The sequence below is a fragment of the Elgaria multicarinata genome, chromosome 3 (genome assembly GCF_023053635.1).
Source record: "Elgaria multicarinata webbii isolate HBS135686 ecotype San Diego chromosome 3, rElgMul1.1.pri, whole genome shotgun sequence".
NCBI lineage: Eukaryota > Metazoa > Chordata > Lepidosauria > Squamata > Anguidae > Elgaria > Elgaria multicarinata.
Genome location: NC_086173.1, coordinates 142012786 through 142039926, shown reverse-complemented (window position 1 = coordinate 142039926; position 27141 = coordinate 142012786). Strand labels below are relative to the sequence as shown.

Genomic DNA, 27141 nt, shown 5'->3' with positions numbered 1-27141 from the left:
GGAGGCCAGTCTTCTCCAACTGGGTGCTCCCCAGACGTGTCGGATCACAACTCCCATCATCCTTTTGAGGGATGATGGGAGTTGTAGTTGAAACATCTGGGGGCGCCAGGTTGGGGAAGGCCAATATAGGCAACGCATCGGAATCACTCCAGGAACCATTTTTTTCAAAACTGACCCCAAATACCTGCAGCATTCCAGTTGTCAGTTTAGGCCCCACTTTCTCTCTTCCTGGGTTTTACAAAACTCCCTCCTGCTCCCCCAAAAGATGAATAATTTGTCTGTCTGATTGGGTAGAACGATTCTATTCAGATGACAGGTGAGACAAGAGTCCATAGGGCGGCTGTTTCTTAGCCATCCCGTACCCAACAGATCTGTCTCAAATGGTTTATCCCAATTCCTGCTAGCTAGGCAGTGCTATCCAATCCAAAGTACAAACACAAACCATAAAACCATTACCTTTTTCCCATGAGCTGCTCCCATGATTTTAGGAGTTCAATGTTGTCCTCAGCAGCGATTTGGATTTACCCTCCTGGATGATTTCGTAGTACACGTGCATCTGTGTGTGTGTATGAGAGAGAGAGAGACGCACACACACACAATACTGGCCCTTTGGTGGACCCTTACTATTCCGCCATGCTGTGCCTGCCACTATTTGTGGCCAGGCACATCCTGCATCCAGCCCTGGAGAGGGTGCTGATGTGCTGCTCCTTGCATGCCCGTTTACTCACAGAGTAAGAGGGGCAGAAAAACAGTAGCAAGATCTTCAAGGTGATGAGCAAAAAAGTTTTCCTTTGACCGCTTATCCTGGCATGTAAAGAATTCATCTCTCTCTCTCTCTCTCTTTCTCATATACACCTAACGACCGGCTTGCACACTGCCGGGGCTACACACAAAGGCAGCTTTCATGCTGTTGGTGCCCAGCTTCTAAGCAGAGTTCCTTATTGTGAAAGCCAGTTGAAGATTAGAGTAATCAGACTTGACACAGCGCGATGTCACAGAACACAGAGCCGATCTGAGAGGGAATTCAACCTGCGCGGCACAGTTGGACCCCAGCGGTGCCAACTCCTTCCTTGCTTGGGGATTTGTGCCATCTTCTCTCTCTCTCTCTCTCTCTCTCTCTCTCTCTCTCTCTCTCTCTCTCTCTCTCTCTCTCTCTCTCTCACACACACACACACACACACACACACACACACACACACACACACACACCATTTGCTCCTCACCTCAGTGCAGCTTTGGCAAAAGAACCTGGGGAAAAGAAGCACTCTGAGACCCACTTCTGGAGAAACCAGGCGGTAGGTTACTGCTGAACAAGCCTGAGTTGTGGTCCAGCTTGGTTGAAGAGATCAGACAGCCAGGCGAGTTCTGGACTCACTCCCCCGCTTCCCCAAATACTTGCTGCTGCCTACAGAGAAAGAGAAGGAGCCATGGAGTTGCATAATGTGAAGGCAGAGAGCCACAGAGCACATTAGCCTGAGCCAATAGACTCAGGTCTCTGCTGTATGGGGTTTAATATATACTGCTTAAAAACGGCAATCCTATGCACGTATACTCAGATGTAGGTCCTCTCAGTGGTGCAGGGCAAGCTGGATCTTGGAGCCAAAGGCCAGGGCTCTACAGCCCAGCCACGACCACCAGAGAGAAGCCTATCGTAAGGGCAACAGAAGAAAACTCCCATTTTATTTGTTTTGTCATGGTAGTGCTATGATTTAAGTGAGTGTGAAATGCATTTTTTTTTAGTCAGGATTGGCAAACAGTTTTGTTGTTGTTCTAACGTATCAGGAAGAAGGAGAGAAATGTTAATTGTGGGGTTCACAAGTGAAGTCATGCACATGGCTGTCTAGACCCAGAGCAGGGTCTAAAATTACATAGCTGCACCACTGGGTCCTCTTGAATTCAGTGACTCTGTTCAGATGACATGCTAAGCCATGGTGGTTAAGTATTTTGAGCTAAATATTACAGCTTAGCGTGTCATGTGAACCATGATTTAGTATGTTGTGTAGTTCCTAGCCATGGTGGCTGCATAACCACTCATTAACCATTTTCTGCAAAATGGTTAGTGGCTTTACCATGGTTTAGCGTGTTGTCTGAACAGGCCTTAACAGTTGCCTCCTAACTGTATTAATAATCTCCTGTAGTATGGTCGTAGTTAACATGGTGCAATACAGGGTGGCCATATGAAAAGGAGGACAGAGCTTAAAAGAGGGCAGGGCTCCTGCAGCTTTAACTGTTGTGATGAAGAGGGCATTTCACCAGGTGCTGCATGCATACAAATGACACCTGCTGAAATTCCCTTTTCTATACAACTGTTAAAGATACCGGAGCCCTGTCCTCCTTTTCATATGGTCACCCTATTGGGTTAAGAGCATATCCTGTGATCCGGATTTTGGCCATAATCCTCATTTGATCCAGTGTACAAATTATGGAGGAAAATATAGGAGAGGCCTTGAATGAAATCCACAAGCCCTCCTCCCAGAGCCTTCAAAAACATAGGTTGTGGTGGAGGCATCACTAAAGATAAGGGCTTGTACATTTTCTGCTCCTCAGTGTAATTTCAAGAACTCCTGTGACCTTAAGAAAGCCACCCTCTTTTAGAGCCCGTCTGTCATATGAGATAATAGCTGTGGTATTTTGTAAGGTGCCCGGGGAGCTCTCTGGCATCATGGGGTGCTTCCAGGCCAGGGGGTTCCTGGTGCGACCAATCCAAAGGCATGCTGCAGCTATGCTGTCTTTTCCTCCCGGGTGGATATTTTCTCGTAAGGGAGGCTCATGAGTGGAAGACGTCGTCCGGATTCCTTGTGAAATTCCGTGAATGAGGCAGGCTGGGGAATGCAATGAAAGCCTCCTTTGGCATTTTACCTACAATTATTTATTTATTTATTTAAAACATTTATATCCCACCCTATATCATTAAGATCTCAGGGTGGCGTACAGATAAAAGCATACAGTATAAAAGGTAATATACACAGCTAAAAACAAATTAAACCATAAACCAAGTTAAAACAATATATAATTTAAAAGCAGTAAAACAATTAGAACAGTTAAAACAATGTGCCATCTTAGTGAATTTAACCAACTTATACCAGCAGTTTTTTACCATTGTAATGACTTCCTCCCCCAAACCCTGGGAATTGTGGATGGGTAAGGTGCTGAGAATTCTGCTACCAGAGATCCCTAACACCTCTTTTTAGGTGTTTCCCGAATTGCCTGTCCGAGGAAATGACTTAACCAGTTTTAAGTCTGTAATGTGGCTAGGATATGCCCATTGATTATATTAGACTCTTCAGCCAAGAAATTCAGAGTGAGATATTCTTCATGGCTTAAAAAAAAAATGTCTGACATCATCAGCTTTACGTCAATAAATCCAGGCCTTCCTCCCTGAACTGAGTCTCCAGTGAAACTGAAGCCTCCTAGCATGGACTCCTAGCATGCTCCTCCCAGCCTATACTAGGGGTTGAGGAGGGTAAAGGAAGAGGAACCCCCACTGTTATCTCCAATAATGTACTGGAGGGATTCTCTGTGCTGCTGCTTTTGGTGTGCATGGGGCATCCTTGATAGGGAAAACCTATGTGCCGTGAAGCCTGGTTCCTGGCCCAAGCACCGAGTGGCACTTCAGCTAGGCAGCAAATGATGACAGGTGGGAGTGGCCATGGTCACGCCCACCATTTATCATATGGCTTGCCCCTTTATGGTTCTGCCTTAGAGATTGCCCCCCAAGTTCCCATCAAGATTTCTTCCAGCTGATAGCTAAAAGATTATTCTGTTAGTTCTTAGAAATGTTTATAAAATATGGTAAGTGGTTATATGCATTTATTAATTTTTTTTAAAAAAGTATGGTTCTTTATTGCTTCAGTTATTTTGCCTTTCAGTTGCCTTTATAATTGCCTTTCAATTTTTTAAAAAGTAAAATGTCTCTTTTTTGTTGTTGGCAGATATTTCTTTATGGCCAATAACCCCCAGTTTATGGCCAATAACACCCATCCAGAACATTTGAGAACTACAAGTTCAACCGCAGCTTTTAAAGCTCAGCTAAAAACTTTTCTTTTTCCTAAAGCTTTTAAAACTTGATTTTGTTCTGACTTTATACTGTTAGTTTTACCCTACCCAGTGCCTGTTTACCCTACCCTGTGCCTGTTTGCATTCTCTTCCCCTCCTTATTGTTTTATTATGATTTTATTAGATTGTAAGCCTATGCGGCAGGGTCTTGCTATTTACTGTTTTACTCTGTACAGCACCATGTACATTGATGGTGCTATATAAATAAATAATAATAATAATAATAATAATAATAATAATAATAATAATAATAATAATTTTGTGGAAGAGGCCTTACTTTGGCAGCTAAGAGTAGCATGGAAAACTCTCCCAAGACCGGTCTGCTTGCCAAATACTTAATTGTCCCTTTGGCTCCAGGCAGACATTTTTATTTTCCCATGCCTTTTAGCTGGGCTGGCCAGTTGTCCTCTTTTACAGACTGCCAGAGCACCATTCTCTATTTGAAGGGTTGTCTTGTCCAATTCCAGTTTAGAGAGAAAGAATCATTGGCCATCCATTCACACTTAGCACCTGGACAGCAGACTGAAGAGGCAGGCACCTGGTCACAGTCTTCCACCCTATGGTAGAATGTACTGTATTTTGATTTAAATTATAATAATGATTTCTAATATGGTATAAATCACCATATGAAGATTTTATGCAAATCACTGTCTTGTTTTGTCCTCCTTTTTGCGTGATTCATAGAATCATAGAATAGCAGAGTTGGAAGGGGCTTACAAGGCCATCGAGTCCATAGGTGGCCACTCTGCATTTAACCTTGCTGATCATTTTTATCTGGTTGTTTATTTTATTTATTTATTATATTGTTATACTGCCTGATAGCCAAAGCTCTTTGGGCAGTTCATAACAATCGTTAAGATTTCTTTCCTCTTAATCTTTGTGTTTCATCATTAGTTTGATTTGCTTTACCTGCATTTTAAGTGTGTGTGTTTATTTTCCTTTTATGTAAACTGCCCTGGAAATTTCTACTGAAGGGGCAGTACAGAAATTTCAATAATAAATAATAAAATAGCACAGGGCCCCAAAACAGCACTTGAGGCTCAAAAGTGGAACATAAATATCTACATAAATAGAAATGTAAATAGATCTCATTCATTTCAGTGGGAGAGTTAACGATGGGCTTAATTATTTTCCATTTAAATGAATGAAATATAAAACTGCTTAATTCTTAATGGGCTACGTAAATGTACTGTCTGAATAAGATGCCCAGTGATTTAAGTACAGAAAAGAATTGGTTCCATCTTCTTATGACACAAAGTCAAACATTTGTTCTGTTCTTTACTTCTTAAGGGAAGATTTCCACCTACTGGTTACAAAGTAAAACTGTGGATTGTTGAATTCACACTGTTCTCTGAAAATCTTTGTATTGTACAGATCAGGGGTGGGCAGATGGTAGATCTCCAGATGTTTTGGACTACAACTCCCAGAAGACCCGGAACAATGACCAGGAAGGAAGGGAGCTGAAGTCCAAAACACCCGGAGATATATTTTCTGCACACCACTGGTATAGAGCACAGGAATATTTGTCACACAACATTGAGCATGCATTCTGCAGGCTTGTGCTAAATGCATTTGGTAGAACCAGAAATACAAACTTAGACACAGAAAATAATACACCATTTTAGCAGAGTAATTGAAATAAATTTAAACGTGAGTAAAATTAAAATATTAATAAAAAAAGAGATTGACCTTAAAAACACCAACACCAACCAACCATCAGATCGATTTAATGGAACAAGTAAAGACCCACATTAAGGCTGAAGACACATATAATATCATTGTGAACAGGGGGTTGGATTAGATTATCTCCAAGGTCCCTTCCAACTTTATGATTCTATGATTGTAAGACTGTGATATGAAAAAGAGGATTGCTGAAGTCAAATTGGTTGGACAGGTCTGGTCGGGCACATTCCTTTGTTAGATGAATTCAAGTGATGTGTCTCCATGGGAACTAAGAAGGTATAGGTGATGGGTGAGATGACAAATTTTTATTCCCCCCTACCTGGCGGAGGAGGTAGAATGTGAAAGAAAGAAAGAAAGAAAGAAAGAAAGAAAGAAAGAAAGAAAGAAAGTGCAATTTTGAGTTAGGCAGAGGCTTACTGAGAGCCAAACTTTTTGTCTCTGTAAACAGTAGCAGCATTTGGGGTGCTGTCTGTCTCCCTATGGTGGGGATGGACAAATTGTTCAGTTTTCCTTTCTCCTACATTTGAATTTTTAAAATCTCATGTTCTTTCTTTCCCGAATCTGAAGAACTTTGCAGATTTTCAAACGTTCTTATAAAAAACAAAACAAAACAGAAATGTAATTCTCACCCATCTCCACCAGCCAAATTCAATAGCGACAGCTATTCCAAGCATAGAGGGCCATGGTGCACCTGCTGGCCATGTAGCTGTTAAAGTTGAGACACTTGTCATAAAAAGAAGTGGCAACCCTAATTCAGCACAAGAATTTGAACCCAGAGCTTTAAGAGAAAGCACTCGAAGCCCTGGACCTAGATGGACAAATTTGTTAGTTTCAGTCTCTCTCCCATTCAAATGTATTTAATTTCATGGTGGTTTTGGTCTCCAATATGGAGAACTTGTTGTGAATTTTGGTAAATTCTTATCCAGACTGGACTGAAAAGAACAACCAAAAAACCCTCACCCATCCCTATCCCACGTATCTAATGCTGAAAAAGTGGACCTGGACTGCCTATTGGGTGTTTCATTGTGTCCTTCCAACTATGCTCAACCTGTATATTTGTAAATAAATAAAAATATCACAAAACACCAATAAGCCTCCAATGACCTCCTTCCAAAGGAAACCAGACTGGATAAGTGCTGCACCTCTGGAACTTCTTGGTGCTTAGAAGAGTAGTGGAGTGTATTTAGCAATACATGTTCACAGTGCTATGAACTTTCTCTAAGCTCCACTTATATGTTTCATGTCTGACACTGCAGTAGTGCACAGCGGTGAATTGAAGGCTGCTGTCCATCTTTCCCTTCCCATTCATTCCTTCACGGTCCCTACTGCTACCATCACCCATCCCTTCTTCTCCGGCTACCAAATGAAGCACCTTGCAGCAGGGTGACTGAGATGGGACCTGTGCAGCCTCCTCCTGGCCCAGGCTGTGGAATGCTGCTTTGTTTCTGAGCCACAGGAAGTGTAGGTGGGAGTGGCAGCAGCAGAGGGTGGCAGGGCCAGCTCCACGCTCCATTGAGTTCTCCAGAGCATGGTGGGAAAATTAAATGGCTGTTGCCCAGCACTGATTAGTGCACTAATTTTAAAGAGCCACCCCCCTCCAGGGCTGGTACGAGTGGTGGGCCCTGCTTGGGCTCTGTGGTCCAAGCATCTACCCCTGGGGTTATATCATAGAATAGTAGAGTTGGAAGGGACCTATAAGGCCACTGAGTCCAACCCCCAGTGTGCTGGTGCTAGGGATGGATGGCAAATCTGTCAATTTCTCATTTTCCCAACTTTCAGCTCATTCTGTCCAGTTTCTGCATTGGGTTACAGCAACTTATTGTTTTAACAAAAAGGCCCCATTTTAATGCATTTTCATACACGTTTCTCCTAATACACACGTTCTTGTCTAAACCTTGGCCCAATATAGACATTTTGTGCAAACAGTTACACATGTCTGTGCATGCTTTCCCCTAACCTAAGCATTTTGTGTGTGTAAACTTTCTCTTAATATATGCATTTTTGTGCACATTTTTTGTTTGGAGAACTGCATTGCAAAATCCGGAGAGGTGTGAATACCGAAGGATAACTGCATTACAATTCACACACTGATTTGAGAAGCAAGAACTGCATAAGTTCGTATCAAAATGCGAACTGAATGGAAATTCTTCCTTGTACCTGTGGTGACCAGGCAAGCAAGCGAGGAAGGGGGGAGAAAGACAGGTCGATCCACACTAGATGTGCTGCTATGCTAGCGAGAGAGAGGGGTTAATAGGAAAAGCGGTTTATTATGAGTATCTTCAGCTCTTCCCAAAGCAATGGCTGCTTGTAGGTCCCGGCTACCCCACCTGATCACAGCTCTTCCAAAAGTACGACAGCAACAGGCCTTTGACTTATCCTGCTTCATCACCTCTGTAGAACTCATTATTAATATGATAGGGCGGTGCGTTGAAATCCTAGCGTCCATGGCTACAACCAACCCTTATTTCTGTAATCTCTTCTGAGAGCAGGGTGGCAGCTTGCGCTTTATGCCCAACGCCTTATAGTTGAATCAATTCAAATTCACTGTTTTGCGCCCTAACCCCATCCCCGTTCCCAGCCGCATCCAGGCAAAATCCAGTAGTTCAGGCCGCAGGTGGCCGTTGCTCTGAAGGTAGCTCTTTGCTAATCCATCTTTTTAGGGATGCAACCCTCCATTTCCAGGACTTCCGGCCAGCCGTCATATTTGTTTGTTTCCTTATCATTTTTCAAGTACTGTGGAAGCAAAAAGAAACAAAATCAATGGAGTGGTGTAGAATTCTCCTTGTATCATTATACTTTTTCCATACCATTGCCTTATACTGAATCAAGCCACTGGTCCATCCAGCTCACTATTGTCTATTTTGATTGGCAGAGTCTCCCCACCCCCATTAAAGGAGATCCTTCAACTGGAGCCGTTGGGGCCTGAACTACGACCTTGTGCGAGCTGTACCTTTAAACTACAGTCCCACTGCTGGCTGTACAATTTAGAACGCAGGGTGGGTGGGTATAACCCCACTATCGTGGGCTACGCTGGCTGGGGCTGATGGGAGTTGCAGGCCAAACATCTGGAAGGCCACACGTTGCCCACCATTTTTCTTAAAACCTTCGGGGAGGAAACACAACAGCAACCATTTGTCAGAGATGCTTTAAGGTGGGTTCCTGCATTGAGCAGGGGGTTGGACTTGATGGCCTTATAGGCCCCTTCTGACTCTACTATTCTATGATTCTACTTGTGGTGACTTCAACGTGTAAAATCTTTGTAAGGATTGACCTCTAGATATCCAGTCTTAAATGTAAATTTAGAACCTGCAGAGCACCTAGTAGTCGAGCAGGGGCAGGGAATATGTTGTTGGACTGCAATTCCCATTATCCCTCACCATGATGACTGGGACTGATGGGAGTTATAGTCCAACAGCTTCTGGAGGGCCCATTTTCCCTGCCCATGCTTTATGGCAAGCGAGGAAGAAAGTATATTGGGTATATTGTATACAGTGGGTATACAATTTTTGTAAACCGCCCAGACAGCTTCAGCTATTGGGCGATATAAAAATGCAATAAATAAAATAAATAATATTGTATACACTGCTTCAAACTGTTCCTGTGACCATAAACTGCAAGTAACCTTTTTAGACTTGTGGGGTTATTTAAAGAGGAAATGGGAGGGGCAGCTGCTGGTGACGAAAGACTACAAAAATGTGGCCGTGTGTGCATACATGCCCCCCCCCCACACCACCCTGGGAGCTTGTTACAATGTAGGCTCAGGGTCTTTTTAGGTCACTGAGAGGCCGTGGGCAGAATGTTCATTGGAGGGAGCCTGAAATGGAGGGCACTCTGCTAGGGTGCTGTGGACCCACTGCTGCTTGTACACACTGTGTTGAAGGCCTCACAGTGTATGTCAGATTAGGGTTGGGCTAGGTTGCTGCTACTAGCGCTGCCTGCAGCTGCCGCCATCTTACACATGCTATCATGGCAATCCTAAGGGACTGGCAGGGTGTGGTGTGTGTGGGGGGGTAGTGAAATGGTGGATTGACTGCGACTTCCAAAGCCCTCATGCTGGCTGGAATAGGGGGCGTGGGATTATTTTATTGGGCTTTTCAGTCTAGTTGATCTTTCTTTTTTAATTCTCCCATTGACACCAAATGGGTCTACGGGGGGTGGGGGGAGGGGAGAATTAACTAGGCCAGTTCCAGGCTGGAGTTTCATTTCGTTCCATTGATTTTATTTCTGTACTGCCCAATAGCCAAAGTTATCTGGGTGGTTCGCAAAAAATTAAAAATCCCAAATACATGATGAAATATAACAGTTTGCAAAAATTAACCCCCCCCCAATATATGATGATATAACATCTTTAACTTAAAAATAATAATAATTTAGCGCTGCTAAAAACAATTAGCAGTAAAAAGGAAAGACTCAATTAAGCAACTGTCATTAAAAGCCCCGCCATATGCCATCACACGCCTGGAAGCAGGGAGAAGTTCTAACCTAGAACAAAAAAGTTGTCAATGTTGGCAAAAAGCGGTCCTCACTGTGAAGAGTGTTCCAGAATCACAGGCCACCACCAAGAAGGCCGCCTCCCTTGTGGCCATCCTTCGAGCCTCCCTGATCTCTGTGGGCCCTTAGGGGAAAGGAAGGCCTTTGAATCCAGCACACCCAAACTCGCCTCTGCCCTATTCATGGAACATCCAGTTTGGGAGCTCATCACTGGTGGGAACACAGCTGGATGGAGAATTATGCCTGCGGAGCTGTCTGGGGTCTCCAAGGCAGATGTACCCACCACTGGACATGGAGGGGCTTCCCTGCCCTATCCTAACACCTGACTGGACCGTTAGGATTTGGATCTGGAGAGTTAGGATTCCTCTCCCCATCTCTATAATAAACAAACAAATAAATAAAATATGTACACATGTTCCTTTGGCTACTGACTACTGTGAACAAGAAGGCACCTGTTCAAATGGGCTTTTGTTTTTGAGCCCCTTCCCGCCAACGAATATCCAGTTGTCTCGAAAACCCAGCTTGGCAGCGTAGTTACTTCCTAGTTCGGAAATTAACTTCCGTGCTTCATCATTCATCCTGGGAGACAGAAAATCCTTCTTTAACCATAATTTCAATTTTTTAAAATAATAATAATTCTGCACTGCTTTTCCACGAAAACATCCAGGGAGCTGCACAAAAGCTTAAAGACCAATGAAGCTTAAAGACCAATGAAAGGAAAACAATTCTCAAAATTACTGGAAAAGAAAAACCAAACCAAACCGCAGCAGCAAAATCCATCAACTCATCAAGTCGAGGGCTTCTTAGAAAAAGGAAGTGGTCAGCCTTTGAGAAGATGGCAGGGAAGAAGGAATACAGGAGCTCTTCTCATTAAAACCTGGGATGAAAACTCTTTTCATCTGTACGCCACCCTGAGATCTTAATGATATAGGGCAGGATATAAATGTTTTAAATAAATAAATAAATGAAACCTAGAAACACTCGCAAGGCAGGTTCTCTGAGTCAGCTGCTGTTGCAAAGTCACGGCTCTTCTCTCTTTTTGCTTGTTTGCTATTACCGCTCCATTAAAGGCTAGCAGAACCAAAGCCTCCCCGATCCGCCTTGTAACGCCTCTTTTTTGCTGGTACCGCCATTGGAGCACTTATGGCAGAGGCGTTGGAAGTTTCTGTGCCCACAGAGGGGAGACCTGTGATGTCAGAAACCCTCCCCTACCTGCAGATCTCTCTATCTATCAGTGGAGAGGTAGATCCACTAAATCAGGGGTGAGCAATTTGTGGCCCTCCAGATGTTTTGGCCTACAATGCCCATTAGTCCTAGTTGGAGGCCGAAGAATCTGGAGGGTGTAGTGGCGTACTGGCTACATGTCGGACTGGGAGCTGGGAGATCCGGGTTCTAGTCCCCCCTCGGCTGTGGAAGCTCACTGGGCGACTATGGGCCAGTCACAGACTCTCAGCCCAACCTACCTCACAGGGCTGTTGTGGGGAGAAATGGAGAGGAGGAGGATTATGTTCCTTGGAGGAAAAAAAGGCAAGATATAAATGTAATAATAAATGAATAAAAATAAATTACCCCCTGCACTAAATCCTGTGGCCTCTGGGCTTCCACTAAATAGCAAACCCCCCACTGAAAATAACTGGTTTGGGGAAGGGTGTTGGGGGGATGTGTGCAAAGCTTTAAGGCCCCTCCCAGCACCTGTGCTGGGATCACAATCCAGTTTGGGGCCCTTGTACCTATTTCTTTTCTTTCTTTCTTTCTTTCTTTCAAGAGCCATTCACACAACTGTTGATTGCGTGAATGCAATTTCATCTTGTTTGGTGGCAGACTGAGAGAAAGAAAAGAGGCCAACTTCCTGAGGCAGCCCATTGAATTCCTAGCTGAGGAGAAGATTTGAAACAAGACCTCCTGATGCTTGTGTATAAAGCAGTGTCAGCCCAGGCCCAACAAAGTCACACCGTGCACTCTAGCTGTTTACTTACTTTGTGGCTGGATCATCATAGGAGGCTATGAGCACCAGGGAACCTTTGCTGATCGCTTTTAGAAATTCCAATAAATCTTTAATATCTAATAAACAAGCCAAAAAAGAAAATGTGAGACTTGTTGTTTTCTTATCCTGCCATCTAGTGGTCTTTCACGATACGGACGGAATAATCAACAAGGAGAATATGCTGATTCCTCAGAGTTAACATATTCACCCACCCACAAGGGATTACCTAAGTAACAGGTGTGTGTGTGTTACACACTGTTACACACAAAATCCAACTGCACTCTAAGAGAGAGAGAGAGAGAGAGAGAGAGAGCGCTAGCTGTTTTTCAGCAATAGTTACAAAAAAGAAGTCTACCATTTGCAAAAGGAACTATATATTCCACGAAAAGTTTTGCAAGCCTGCCTATGCAAGTCATCTGGAACACATCAACAGATAAAATAAAGCCTCTCCAGTGTCTAGAAGCCTCCCTGCCTGCCTGGTATTTCTCTCAATACCAATTGTGTGTGTGTGTGGGGGGGGACATGAGTGAGGGGGCTATTGCACACATGCCCTGCTTATGGGCTCTCCATAGGCAGCTGGTTGGCCATTGTGGGAGATGAATGCTGGACTAGATTGACCACTGCAGGGTTGCTCTTAGATTGTTATGATGGCAAACAGGACAGGGCCAAGACATTTAGTTGCTTGAGGCAAAGAATAAGTTGGTGCCCCTTTCTCAGTCGTGCTCTGAAGCCAACTGGAAGGAGAGATGAATCTGTCTTCAACATGAATGATGGGACAGCGTCCTTCACGGCACGTGAAGGCAGTAGGCTAACTTCAGGGGTGCAGAGGAGGCTGCTTGACCCACAGCTCTCTCCTTCAACACTTTGTTGCCACCTCCCAGCATCTGCCGCCTGAAGTGTCTGCTTCACTCTTCCTAACGGTAGGGCCAGCCCTGATGGCAACCAAGGCACTAGTGTCATCAGTGGATTTTAGGTTGGGTTTGTGAATGACCCCAAATTAGAAAAATGTTTGTTTGCCTATGTGCTGCTTAGGCTCTGAAAATTCTCCTCTTCAAAAGCCATTCTTTACTGTCAATAAAAGTTACTTTCTCTCCTTATCTCTCTCTCTCTCAACTTCCAATCCACCCCCTTCCTCTTCCACCTCCGAAGATCCATCAGATGAAGTCCAGCACAAAAGAATTATGACCCCATAAATTTGTTCTGAATACCAGAACAGATTAGAGCTCACAGTGCTTCCAAACAAAAATAAATTTCTGGTTCTCTCTCATTCCTGCAAACTTTCTTCATTTCAGCAATATAATTGGGAGCTGGTGGCTGGGGGCATTTTGTTCCTTTCTTAAGCAATTGGGAGCCAGTTAACCTTGCAGATCTATTGCAAATCACCCAGAGATCTACCAGTAGATCCCGATCTACCTTCTGCCCACCCCTGTTCTAGAGCCTTGCAACCACGCCTATTCTACACTAAGTGCAGAATTAAATGCTGAACAAAGAAATCCACCTACCTCCGGAGTACATGTCAAAGGAACTTGTTTTGAGGAGCTGTCCAGTGGTTCCTAGATGTTTGAATTGAAGCACAGCTATTAATGGAACACATTTATATATACACATTGTTCTTCAAAGCTTAGGAGTTGGAAAAACATAATAAAATGGTCAAAAATTTAAATCAACAATTGCACTCAAAATCCTGTGGTTCAGAAACGTCTTTAAAATATGTTTTTGGTTCATATCCCACCTTTACGCCAAAAAATAGTGCTCAAGGTGGCTAAATATAGATCAAGCTAGTTATTAATTATAGGCAGAAAACAGATCTTAAGAGAGTTGGAGGTGGTATGAAAGGACAAATTACTCCCTGTGGTGTACAAACCACAGGAAGGATATTTTTTTCCTGAGCTCAGTTTTTAGAGAAGACTGCACGCTTGAAGAAAACACAGTGAGTGTGCTTCCACAGTATGTACATTTGGACACATACTATGTCTACAGCGTAGGTGTAAACTTTTAGGCAGTACTTGTATTTTTTAATTTTTTATTTATTACATTTAAATACCACCCCATAGCTGAAGCTCTCTGGGCAGTTTACAAAAGTTAAAAACAATGAATGTTAAAAACAAATATACAAAAATTTAAAAGTTTAAAAACAGCAATATCCACGTATAACAGCTATTCTGGGGTCAGTTAAAAACTCAGCATATGTTGTTAAATGCCTGGGAGAAGAGAAAAATCTTAATATGGCGCCGAAAAGATAACAATGTTGGCGCCAGGCGAGCCTCGTTGGGGAGATCATTCCATAATTGGGGGGCCACCACTGAAAAGGCCCTCTCCCTAGTTGCCATCCTCCGAGCTTCCCTCAGAGTAGGCACTTGGAGGAGGACCTTAGATGTTGAGTATTATCCTAGCAGCTAATGAAGGCAGTGTTGCATTCTTCAGATGGTGGCTAGTACTAGCGATGTATTAGATTATTATTATTATTTTGCTTGCAAAACAAGCTAGCAGGCAAGCTTCAAACTTGAGTGCGAGCAGGTGTCCGTTGAAAGCATTTACAAATTATTGACCGCATGCTCGCAGTTGTTTTGTTCCCAGTCCTCAGTTCGATTTGCACAAATTTCTCCTGTAGACTGAATCAGTCCCACTCCAGCCTATGGAAGAAATCTGTGCGAATTTGCAGAAACTTGTGCAAATTGGGGGAGACTTGCGCAAATCTCCCATTCGATCACTGTTCGATTTGCACAAGCTTCCTGTTTGTGCAGAGTCAGCAGTGACTGCAAATGGGAACGGGGATCAGGCATGAGACGAACAGTGAGACAATGTTTGGCGAATCCTGGCCCTTTTGAACATCACTGTTCGGCCATCCCTAGCTAGTACTACCCATCCGGTATACAGGTTTATGGGGTTTTCCTCCTCTCCCACATCTTGAGATATGGGTTGTTTCTCCAATTGCAAGTGCAGTGCTCCAAAGGACCCTCTGCCTCCTTCCTTCCAATCTTAACCACCCAGTCGTTTCTTAAAGTTAAAGGGAGAATGACATGCATAAGCTGCCTTTTCCTTTAGCCTCTCTCCACACAGCCATTGGGGATTTGCCTACTTACCTGGATGCAATTTACCTCCCTGCCACCCATGAGCAAACCTGTCAATAGCTAACTGCTAACCTGGTTTATGGAGGACAGTCTATTGTCACTGTATAAACAGATTAAAGAGAAACGTGTCATTTGGTGCAACCGAATGGTAGTTCGGTGACATTCCCCTTCACTAGCTGCATCCACAATAGTTTCTCTTGGCCTGCCCATTCCTCTTTTGTGCAGTGAGGACAGTGTTAAACTACGAGTGTGGTTTATTAGCCCCTGAAGGGTGCCAATTTCTGCTGTACGAGCCAAATGCCACGTAGTTTTCTCAAGGTCAACTTACTTAACTGGCTTATCTTGAAGTTTTATGACAACAGGGAATTGACTCTGTTTTATTGCACAAGGAAGGAAAGAAGAAAAGGCAAACACACTTTAGTGTTTCAACCCTCAGATTTTGCATCGGTCCAGAAAGTGTCCCCTGAGTGGCGCCTTAGTGTGGACCACCCAGATGGAAAGCAATCAGATTCAGAGGGCAAATTGTTTTGAAATGTTGTTCCATGAATGGATAACTGCAGATGAGAAAGAGTTGTCTAGAGCTGTGTTTTTTTAAAAAAACTTTTCAAATTCTTCCTCCACAACATACTCTCCCTCCTGGATATGAAAACACTTCCCAACTCCAGTACCAGCCATTGGTTGGGCGGGTGACCATGCAGAGACCCTCATGCACAGCTGTGTGCTTTCCACTTCTGCGCATGCATGTCTGTGGGGCAAAGTCATGGAATATTAGAAAGACTATGTACATAAAACATGTGCTCTACCAAAGCAAGTGGTAAAGAAGAATTCTTCCAAAGATATGCAGAATGTCATTTAAAAAAATTAAATATCTCTGCACACCTGCAACTAGAAGACAGGGATTTCGGGTCAGAATGTATCCCTTTTATATAGGGGGAAGCCCTAGAAATGGTAATCTTTCCTAATTAAGTCTTGACTGCCATACATGGCAGATGACCAGTGAGTTGTACAGTAAAACATCTTTGCTTTAAAGGATTGGAACCTGCTGCTTTCAGCAGAAAGAAACTGGCTTGATCATCTTTTGGAAGCCTGTGGGATGACATTGTTTCCACCTACATGAGGATTGCTGCTATTATTATTATTATTATTATTATTATTATTATTATTATTATATTTATTTGTATCCCGCCTTTTGCCCAATACTGGGCCTCAAGGCGACCATACAAAATTTAAAACATATACATTTTAAAATCTTGGAAAAGAAATGTGCAATTTTTTTTAAAAAAAATACAGTATTAAAACATGAAAGGTTTAAAATACACAACAGTTTTACAAGACCTTAACTTAGATGGAGGACCAGATTATTCTCCAAAGGCCTGCCGGAACAAAGACGTTTTTGCCTGCATAGAAGTGCATTCAGACATGCAATTTCCCCCTGTGTTCTGAGATGATATAGCTTTATAAGGACAGCTCTTAAGTCCAAGGCTGTAGAACACACTGATATCTGCTCGTATACCTTCTGAGAGCAAGGGTGGGTTGGCCTACTGCTGATATTATCTGTGATCTGTTAGCAGATTATAGTAAAGCGATTACAATCAAGGTTGTAACATTCACTGCAGCAGCTCAAAAAATCTGCCAAAATTGTCTAAAGAAATCAGGCATAGATTGCAGAGGGGACCACCTGCTATCATTTTCTGTTATCTTTGATACCAGGGTCTGTATCATTTTTTCACCAGCATAAATCTCAGCCTTTTCTCTCAGTTTGGTTCTTTTATATGAGTTCTCTCCCTCTGAGTTTGTAAGAATTTTGGCTGTCATACAGACACCTTGTTTTATTGTTGTGGTTGTAACAGCTTTTATGCCATAGACAAATAAAATGTATTCAATACCACCCTAACACTTGAGGGTTTCCTCAAAGAATTCTAGGAAATGAAGTTTGGCAGGGTGCTGAACATTTCCTTTTAAGGGTCTCCATCTCCCCCTCATTGCAAAATGACAATTTGCAGGATGCAGTGACTAGATTGCTCAGTGGAACCACATATATATGACTCCTGTGTTGAAAGCTCTGAACTGGCTGCCAATTAGCTACTGAGCCACATTCAAGGTGTTACTGTTGGTTTACAAGGCCATAAACAACCCAGGAGCAGGTTATCTAAGAGAACGCCTTCCCCTGTATAGCCAGCTCCACTCTCTACATTCCCAAGGGGAGGTCTTGCATACTGCACCGTGGCCTACTGATGTTCATTTGGCCATGGTACGGAGGAGGGCCTTGTTTTATTACTGTTTTATGGATTGGTTTTATGATACCCTTGCGATCTATTGTTGTAGATTGCAAGCTGAATATGAGCCAACAGTGCGATATGGCTGCAAGAAAGGCAAATGCTATTTTGGGCTGCATTAATAGAAGTATAGCTTCCAAATCACGTGAGGTACTGGTTCCCCTCTATTCAGCCCTGGTTAGGCCTCATCTAGAGTATTGTGTCCAGTTCTGGGCTCCACAATTCAAGAAGGACGCAGACAAGCTGGAGCGTGTTCAGAGGAGGGCAACCAGGATGATCAGGGGTCTGGAAACAAAGCCCTATGAAGAGAGACTGAAAGAACTGGGCATGTTTAGCCTGGAGAAGAGAAGATTGAGGGGAGACATGATAGCACCCTTCAAATACTTGGAAGGTTGTCACACAGAGGAGGGCCAGGATCTCTTCTCCATCCTCCCAGAGTGCAGGACACAGAACAATGGGCTCAAGTTAAAGGAAGCCAGATTCCAGCTGGACATCAGGAAAAACTTTCTGACTGTTAGAGCAGTACGACAATGGAATCAGTTGCCTGGTGAGGTTGTGGTAGGGTGACCATATGAAAAGGAGGACAGGGCTCCTGTATCTTTAACAGTTGCATAGAAAAGGGAATTTCTGCAGGTGTCATTTGTTTATATGGAGAACCTGGTGAAATTCACTCTTCATCACCACAGTTAAAGCTGCAGGTGCCCTGCCCTCTTTTAAAATGGTCACTCTAGTATAGTTCCTGCAGCTTTAACTGTTTTGATGGAGAGGAAATTTCACCAGATTCTCCATATATACAAATGACACCAGCTGAAATCCCCTTTTCTATGCAACTGTTAAAGATACAAGAGCCCTGTCCTCCTTTTCATATGGTCACCCTAGGTTGTGGGCTCTCCCACACTAGAGGCCTTCAAGAGGCAGCTGGACAACCATCTGTCAGGGATGCTTTAGGGTGGATTGAGCAGGGGGTTGGACTCGATGGCCTTGTAGGCCCCTTCCAACTCTGCTATTCTATGATTCTATACCCTAAACAACTTGGGACTAGGATACCTGAGAGAGCGCCTTCTCCCCTACCAACCTGCCCAGTCACTGAGGTCATCTGAGGGCATGCTCCTGGTGGTTCCATATAGACTCATCCTCTGATTTGAGTCCACCAGGGATAAAGCCTTCAGTGTGGTGGCCCTTCTCCTATGGAATTTCCTGCCTCTGGAGGTCAGGCAGGTGCCAACTTTGCATTCCTTTCAGCGCCTCCTGAAAATGTCATTATTCCAGGAAGACTTTCCTTAACAACCAGCCACAGTTCACGGTTCAGTTTTCAATTTGCTTCTTTTAAAAATCTATTTGAAGGTGTTTTATTGTGTTTTTATTGTATTTTATCCTGTACACTGCTCTGAAATTTTGAATGGGGAGCGGTATATAAATACTGGTAATAAATAAATAAATAAATAAATTTATCTTGTGAACTACTTTGGGATTTTTCATTTTTAAAATGGAACGCATTCTAGAAATTTCCTTAAATACAAACAATTTCCACTTTCTTAATGCTCAAAAAATTAGTAGGCATCTTCAAAGGGATGGATGAGTTCCTGCTGTGGGTAGAACTCTCAATATATTCAGGGCAAGAAAAAGCAGTAATGGAAGCAGTAGGACAGGTCACGGTGAGTCTGGAAAGCTATTAACCCCTTGAAAAACTCACCATTGACAAGTGCAATGTTTAAACCCCGGCCAATGTTATTTTTCACGCTGCTCATGAACCTGAAAAAGTTAAAAGGGAAAAAAGGACCAATCAGCAAAGTCTGGTACATGGAATGAGACCGTCTAACAAATGAACATATGCACGCACACGTACACACACACACACACACACACACAATGAGTAATTTGCACAGAACTTACATAATGTTCTCAAAGCACATGGAAGGTCCGACGACATTGGCTGCGCCACTGATTAACCTGAAGGCAAAGCTATGGCTGGGGCAGGCCTCTTTGTTGTTGCACTTATTTTGGGGCTTAGGTGCTTCTGGCAAGAAAAGACCATGATAATCAAAACCAGAACCTGCAGTTTGTATTGCATCACAAATATACATTTGTATTTTAGGTATGACCCACACATCACATCAAAGGTGGGCCTCTTTTTCGGATGGCTTTAAAAGGAGTTAGACAAATTTCTGGAGGAGAGGGTTATCAATGGCTACTGGTCCTGATGGCTCTATGCTGTAAGAGGCAGTGTGCCTATGTACATCTGTTCTTGGGGAACATGGGTGGGAGGGTGCTGTTCTCTCATGTGCTGCTTGTGGGCTCACTGTTGATAGCTGGTTGGCCACTATGTGAACAGAATGCTGGACTAGATGGACCCTCGGTCTGATCCAGCAGGGCTCTTCTTATGATCTTGTGTTCTCCTCCTCTTTCAATTGTTCCCCCTTTTTGCTTTCCAGTGGGCATTTCTCAGCTGGGGGACATATGCCAAAGAGGAAAAGAAAAGAGTGTTTAAGAGGTTCTCTGCCTCTCCAAGAGACATCCAAGAAGCAGCTGGACAACCACCTGTCAGGTATGCTTTAGGGTGGATTCCTGCACTGAGCGGGGGGTTGCTCGATGGCCTTATAGGCCCCTTCCAACTATTATTATTATTATTATTATTATTATTATTATTATTATTATTATTATTAATTTATTTATATAGCACCATCAATGTACATGGTGCTGTACAGAGTAAAACAGTAAATAGCGAGACCCTGCCGCATAGGCTTACATTCTAATAAAATCATAATAAAACAATAAGGAGGGGAAGAGAATGCAAACAGGCACAGGGTAGGGTAAACAGGCACTGGGTAGGGTAAAACTAACAGTATAAAGTCAGAACAAAATCAAGTTTTAAAAGCTTTAGGAAAAAGAATTTTTTTTAGCTGAGCTTTAAAAGCTGCGGTTGAACTTGTAGTTCTCAAATGTTCTGGAAGAGCGTTCCAGGCATAAGGGGCAGCAGAAGAAAATGGACGAAGCCGAGCAAGGGAAGTAGAGACCTGTGGGCAGGCGAGAAACATGGCATCAGAGGAGCGAAGAGCACGAGCGGGGCAATAGTGTGAGATGAGAGAGGAGAGATAGGAAGGAGCTAGACAGTGAAAAGTGAAACTCTACTATTCTATGATTCTATGATCCACTCCCCAACTGTGTCACACCTATTTCTGTGTGGCCTGGGCCGAGGCATCCTAGATAACTTCGTTGCTGGAAAAAATGTGTAACTTTAGTCACGAGTAAGCGGATAGGCTTGATATTAGCACCAGGCCCAGCACTCTGAGCAGCAACAGGTGGCTGTATTCAGCTACACTTTTAATTTTCCCACAGTGCCCCTGACCTAGTATTATTCTGGGGCCTTCTGGGAAATTAAAAGGGTGGCTGGACCCACCCACTCAGTGCTGCTTGGAACACTGCCAGTTGATAAGGCTGACAGAGGAAGCGGCCTATAGAGGACCTTTTGGCCCAGAACACCCCTCAAACCTGGAGTCAGCTCAGCCAAAAGACCAGAAAGACAAAAACAAAAAGGGCCTCTTTTGTGTCTTTATTTATTTATTCATCTGCAGAAATAATCAGGTGAAGCTTTACACAGCACTATCACCTTCTAAAATGGCTGCACGTAAACCACTCTTCAAAGGTATCACTACTGAGGCCTGTTCAACATTTGGCAATGCTTATAAGAACATAAGAAGTGCCATGTCGGATCAGACCAAGGGTCCATCTCGTGCAGCACTCTGTTCACACAGGGGCCGACCCCTTATGAAAGGATAATGGGCACAAGGAGGGGTTCCCAGGACTGCCTGTTCAAAGGACGCAGGTATGTGTGCTTGGAGAGAACTCCCCTCCCCAACCCAAATGTTCAGCAGGAAGTAAAGGGGAAGTCAGAGTCCCATTCTGCCATGGTTGCTAGTCGGAGGAGGCTGTTGCAGCTCTGTCTCCCTCCTCCTTTCCACAGTAAGGGCAGAGGGAGGTGGCAGGAAGGCCCCAACTTTAGGTACCCTAGGTGACAGAAGACATTGCTCTATTTTGGAGAGCTGGCAGAGGGTGGTCAGCTCTCCAAAACTCTATTTGTGTATTTGAAGAGACAGTCCAAATCTGTCTTAAAGTCAAAGAAACATCAGAAGGGACGGAGAGCGGGGCAGCTGGGGTGGGGGGGAGCTTGAAGTTGTCCATCAACAATTGGCACCTGGACTGAGTAGGCTCACAGGTCACCTGGTCAGTCTTCTCCACTATGACGAGATGTACTGTGTTGCTATTTAAATCGTAGCTACTATTTCTAAATTTGCACGTGCTGTTGTTATGCAAATTAGTGTCTCCCCTCCTCTGTCCTCTTCTTGTGTGACGTGATTCCTCTTTTTTGGCAGTATGTAAGTGGTCACCATGATATTTATAACGTTTATAATCTCCAGGACCCAGTACTACTTCTCGGTGGGCTTAGGACTGCTGAGGTATATTCATTCTTAACACTGAGCTCCACAGAACGGCTATTCCAATCCAAGTGTTGCCAGATTATTAAATAAGGAAACACGATACTCACTGTTTTGCTTAACTCTGGATGCTGTACGGGCAAACAAGAAAACAGAAGCAGAATGATGAATGGGTCAGGTCTTTATTGTTTCATGAACATATTCTTAAAGGGTAATAAATCTGTGGCAAGAACAGAGAAGTCCTCAGCATTCCCAGGCTGACCACCCAAGCATATGCCTTGTGAGCTTGGTACAATAAAGTTTACCGTTCAGGATTTCTGTCTGTGAGCTTTATCACACCAGCGTTATACTGCGAATTGCATGCAAAGGACTCAGAAGTTTTCCACTTTATAATCTGCTTTGATTGTGAAGTACTCCCATGCATCCTGCCTTAATTGTGCTATAAAGCCAGAAGATTCGCCGTATTTAGCCCCTACGTTTTGAGTGTATATTCTGAGTCGCCGCTGGGGGCGCAGGAGCAGGATTTTAAAGAAATGCTTACATCTGCGTAAGCTTTAAAGATAAAGACACCAAAATTGGCAAAGTAATAGATATTAGGGAGAGCTTTAAGCATACCAAATTTGAATTGAATTGGGTCATCCGTTGATTTTTTAATGATTTTTTTACATTCCCCCCCTTAAACTCACTTCCTGGTATGCAAAGGATCACTGTCGCTGGGTATCAAAAACAACCACCACAAAAGCTTAGTGCTACGGGGATAATCCAAGGGAAGCAGGTATGTGGGATGAAGCTCTAAGTGTCATCACCCTAGGTTGTTACAGACAATTCTCTAAGGCAGTCTTTCCCAACCTGGCACGGTCCAGATATTTTAGACTGCAACTCCTATCATCCCTGGCCATTGGCCATGCTGGTTGGGGCTGATGGCAGTTGAAATCCAAAACAACTGGAGGGGAAGGCTTCTCTAGGAAATTAGCCTGTCAGAGAGTCACTGAAATGAGTGGGATCATACAAGATAAGAGTGGAGTGAGAGAAGCTTCCGCTGAATTCTGTTCCAAGGCTGTTATGGAGACGAGGAGCTCCATCAGATGAGTGTTTTATTGCACGCTCATTACTGGGCACTCACGGATTTTCACAAGTCCCTCCCACAACGTTGTCTGCCTCCTGTGTGCCTCCCGCCCGTTCTAGCCTTCTTTACGTGACAAAAAAACACCCCAGTAAATCTGACTTATTTTTAAAGACGGAACTTGCCTCTATCTCTTGCTGTGTGCAGGAGAAGCAGTGGGATCAAAGCAGTCCGCTCAATGGGCCACGTGCACGTTATTTACTTCCTCTTTCAAAAGAGGAAGTAGTGAGGGACAAATACGCGGGCGGAGAAGCAACAGTAAGCAAACATGATTTCCCCCTGTGTGATTACACTCAAGGTGAGGGCATCCCTGAGGTTGCAAACTGACAACTCTATCCAGTGGTAATCCTTGGCAGGTCTCCCAGGATTCCAGTTTAGCTGGGAGAGTGGGAAACTCACAGAGAGAGAGAGAGAGAGAGAGAGGGAGAGAGGGAGAGAGAGAGAGATCTCACCCCACTGGCTGCTTTTTGGTGTGTAAAACTGGGAAAGTCTAGTGGACAAATGAAAAGAAGTGAGGCAGGAACTATACGTAATCACAACTTACCTAGCCAGCTCCTCAGGCTGATGGATTTCATGCTTGTGTGGTTGATGTAGGAGCTGGCAAAAAGCCAGGCAGCGACTAAGGTGAACACCAGTGCCAGGATCCTGAGCACACCTGGAGCAGAAGAGGGGAGGAGACAGCAGTGTCAAGGAATGAGATGGAAATACTGTAGGTAGCTAGGAGGCAGCAGGACAAAGTTGGGATGAGTTTATGTTTATAACGGTGTATTCTTGTTATAGATCTATGGTTTGGTAAGTATCTCTAGGGTGAGAATGATGGATTTGCATGTGTGAGCTGATTGGATAAGATAGTGAGAAGGAGGGGGTAGTGTGTGTGTGTGTGTTATAAACCAGGTGGTGGGGATGTGTGAAGCAGACTGGGATGGAATAATATGAGAGAGTTGTTGAGTTTGGGTTTAGAGCAGAATTAGGCTAGAGAGGGAGAGTGTGAGGTCTGTGGTGATTGTACTGTGTATGAGAGTATATATATATATATTTAGAGCTATTAAGAATTACTTGGTTATTATTCAACAACTTATTATTGTAATTAGTAAATTTACTTTGTTTATAAGAGACTTCTGCTCTAAGTTATGTAAAAGGAGGTAATAAAAGGAACAATACAAGGTTATAAAGTGAATTCTATGAGTTCTCAAAGATACAGGACTGAGTAAAAGGTTGGGCCTGAGCCTTAAAGGTCCTGGTGGCAGTGAAACCCAGGTGTAATCTACACCAAGCAGGATATTGAACTATGAAAGTGGTATATAAAAGACAGGAGCCACACCAAGCAGGATATAGCAGTATGAGAGCAGTATATGGGATATGTCAATGGGCCCCAACAGTTGTCAGTGCACTTCAGTACTGCTATAAAGTAGTGTGGTGCCTGCCTTTTATATCCCACTTTCATACCGCAATATCCTGCTTGGTGTAGATAAGGCCCCAGTGTATGTGTGGAAGATGGTGGTCCCGACTTGGGGGTGAGAAAAAAACTTAAGAGAAAATGAATTTGCATCAGGAAAAGGGTGGGAATGTCACAGGCCCATTAAGAGTGTCTTGCCCAAGGGCCTTCCAAAACCTGGAGCCAGCATGGGGGTGGGGAGATGAGACCTGGCTTCATTCTCTCCTGAATGGGCAGAAAAATTACACAAAAAGGAAGGAATCTTCACTGCAGCCTAAATCCATTGCCGGTTTCCTCCTCAATTAAACCTTTCACTTGGCTCATATAATGAGAGATTCACAATGGGTTTAAAGTTGAATGACACCATCGATCTTAGCTGTTTCAAAGCTAGGGTGACCATATGAAAAGGAGGACAGTATCTTTAACAGTTGCATAGAAAAGGGAATTTCAGCAGGTGTCATTTGTATATAAGGAGAACCTGCTGAAATTCCCTCTTCATCACAATAGTTAAAGCTGCAGGAGCTATACCAGAGTGACCAGATTTAAAAGAGGGCAGGGCACCTGCAGCTTTAACTGTTGTGATGAAGAGGAAATTTCACCAGGTTCTCCATATATACAAATGACACCTGGGCCGGATCTACACTACTGCTTTAAAGCGCTTTATAACAGTTATAAAGCGCTTTAACTGCTTTAAAGCGCTATAAAACTGTTATAAAGCGCTTTAAAGCAATAGTGTAGATCCGGCCCTGCTAAAATTCCCTTTTCAATACAACTGTTAAAGATACAGGAGCCCTGTCCTCCTTTTCATATGGTCAGCCTATTCAAAGCCATAATTAGTTTCAGTGCTCTGGGTGGAGTCTCAGAAGCCACTCATGTGTAGTCAGTGGGTCAAATAAGTGAGCAACAAGGAAAGTGGCTCTTTCAGAAATTAGGGTTTGTTGGGACACAATGTTCACATTGTTTCCTGTCACAGGGGAGGTCTGATTTAAGGAAGGATTTATAGCATCTGCTTATTGTAGAAACATAAAAGGCAGCTCTCCCAATCTAGGCAAGGAAGTTTGCTTACCAGGCAACATTTTTGCATGATCCACAGCATCCAAGGTGGGGCTTGCATGACAATGGAATTTCTTTTCAGCCCAACCCCAAAACAATGGTTTGCTGGTGTGTAAATCATTGTAGTTATGGATGGCGTTCTGTGATTCCACAGCAATCCAGGGCCGGATCTACACTACTGCTTTAAAGTGCTTTATAACAGTTTTATAGCGCTTTAAAGCAGTTAAAGTGCTTTATAACTGTTATAAAGTGCTTTAAAGCAGTAGTGTAGATCCTGCCCCAGAGTTCAAGTGGGTACAGAATTCAGCTTCATTAAAATCTTGTGGTTTTTTTCCCCTTTTGTAAAGCAACAAGTTTCTAGTCCTTATGTCTGCAGGTATACTTGGAAGCACATTGGCAATACCTGCTGAAATTTCAATTGCCACAAAGATGGGGCCTAGGAAAATTCCAGTGGTTGCACATAAGGCTTTCGGAGGTTTATGTAGCATAGAGAGGTGGCGGGGGGGGGGGATGGGAATGGACAAAGCCAGCTCTCAACTGAAGCTCCTTTTCTAGGGGTGCTCCTCAAGGCAGCTGCTGTCCTAAATAGCTCTGGCCTTTATGCCTTCAGATAGGGTGACCCTATGAAAAGGGAGGCAGGGCCCTTGTATATTTAACAGCTGTATAGAAAAGGGTATTTCAGCAGGTGTCATTGGTATGCATGCAGCACCTGGTGAAATTCCCTCTTCATCACAACAGTTAAAGCTGCATAAGCTACACTAGAGGGACCAGATACAAGATTGGGCAGGGCTCCTGCAGCTTTAATGGTTGTGATGAAGAGGGAATTTCACCAGGTGCTGCATGCATACCAATGACACCTGCTGAAATACCCTTTTCTATACAGCTGTTAAAGATACAAGAGCCCTGCCTCCCTTTTCATAGAGTCACGCTATCTGAAGGCATAAAGGCCAGAGCTATTTTCTGGCTAGGTCCCGCTAGGCTTGAAGGGTTGTCCTGCCAGCTCCACTCCCAGTTTCTCCCAGGTTGCTTGCTACCCTTCCTGTTGTATTAAGCCCTAGAAGACTTAAGCTGGGAAAGGGAGAAACTGATGCTATGTAAATAGAAGAAGTTCTGAGGTTTCTTTGCAGCAGGGGAAGAGGGCTTTTTCCTCACCTGTCAGTCTCATCTTTTTGTTCTACTGTAATGAAACAGGTACAGAAGCTTGTCAAAGGTTCCTGGCCAACCTGCTGAAAGCAAAAAAGAAAGAGGGGGAAAAAAGGACAAATAATATAATTTAAAGGGAAATAATTACAGCTGTAGACTTAAGTGCTGTAAAACATTTTATTTTTTATTTTTGACTTCGTAAAAAATTAAACTATTGTTTACCTGCATGAGAGATAAAGGCACTTCCTGTTGGATGGCAAATAATGGAAGGAGAGGTGTTTTCATTTATTACATTGATACCCCATCCTCCCTCTGAGGACAACGTGTAAACGTAACTCTCTCTTCCTCAGTGTTCTCCCCAGGACATTATGAATGGGTGTGCTGCAGTAGCTA

At 43.6% G+C, this 27141-nt stretch overlaps 2 protein-coding genes across 3 annotated transcripts in view; both read right to left on the bottom strand.

Annotated features, from left to right (window-relative positions):
* FAM107A (family with sequence similarity 107 member A) overlaps window positions 1-1395 on the bottom strand; it is a 65131-nt gene extending 63736 nt beyond the window's left edge. The window contains exons 1-2 of one of the 2 annotated variants that reach the window (XM_063123432.1): window positions 1224-1395; window positions 457-529 (exon numbers count right to left, since the gene is read on the bottom strand). In XM_063123432.1, coding sequence (XP_062979502.1) covers window positions 457-480 — 24 coding nt within the window. In that variant the 5' untranslated portion in view covers window positions 481-529; window positions 1224-1395. Of the gene's footprint in view, window positions 1-456; window positions 579-1223 lie in introns of those variants that run through there. The other variant, XM_063123431.1, reaches the window with a different exon arrangement.
* Window positions 1396-8382: 6987 nt separating this feature from the next.
* On the bottom strand, window positions 8383-26770 carry FAM3D (FAM3 metabolism regulating signaling molecule D). Its single transcript, XM_063123430.1, has 9 exons — window positions 26758-26770; window positions 23662-23772; window positions 19609-19614; window positions 19455-19578; window positions 19255-19313; window positions 13717-13767; window positions 12207-12291; window positions 10683-10809; window positions 8383-8472 (listed from the first exon to the last, which is right to left on the bottom strand). The coding sequence occupies exons 1-9, from the start codon at window positions 26768-26770 to the stop codon at window positions 8383-8385; spliced, it is 666 nt and encodes a 221-aa protein (XP_062979500.1).
* Window positions 26771-27141: the final 371 nt, after the last annotated feature.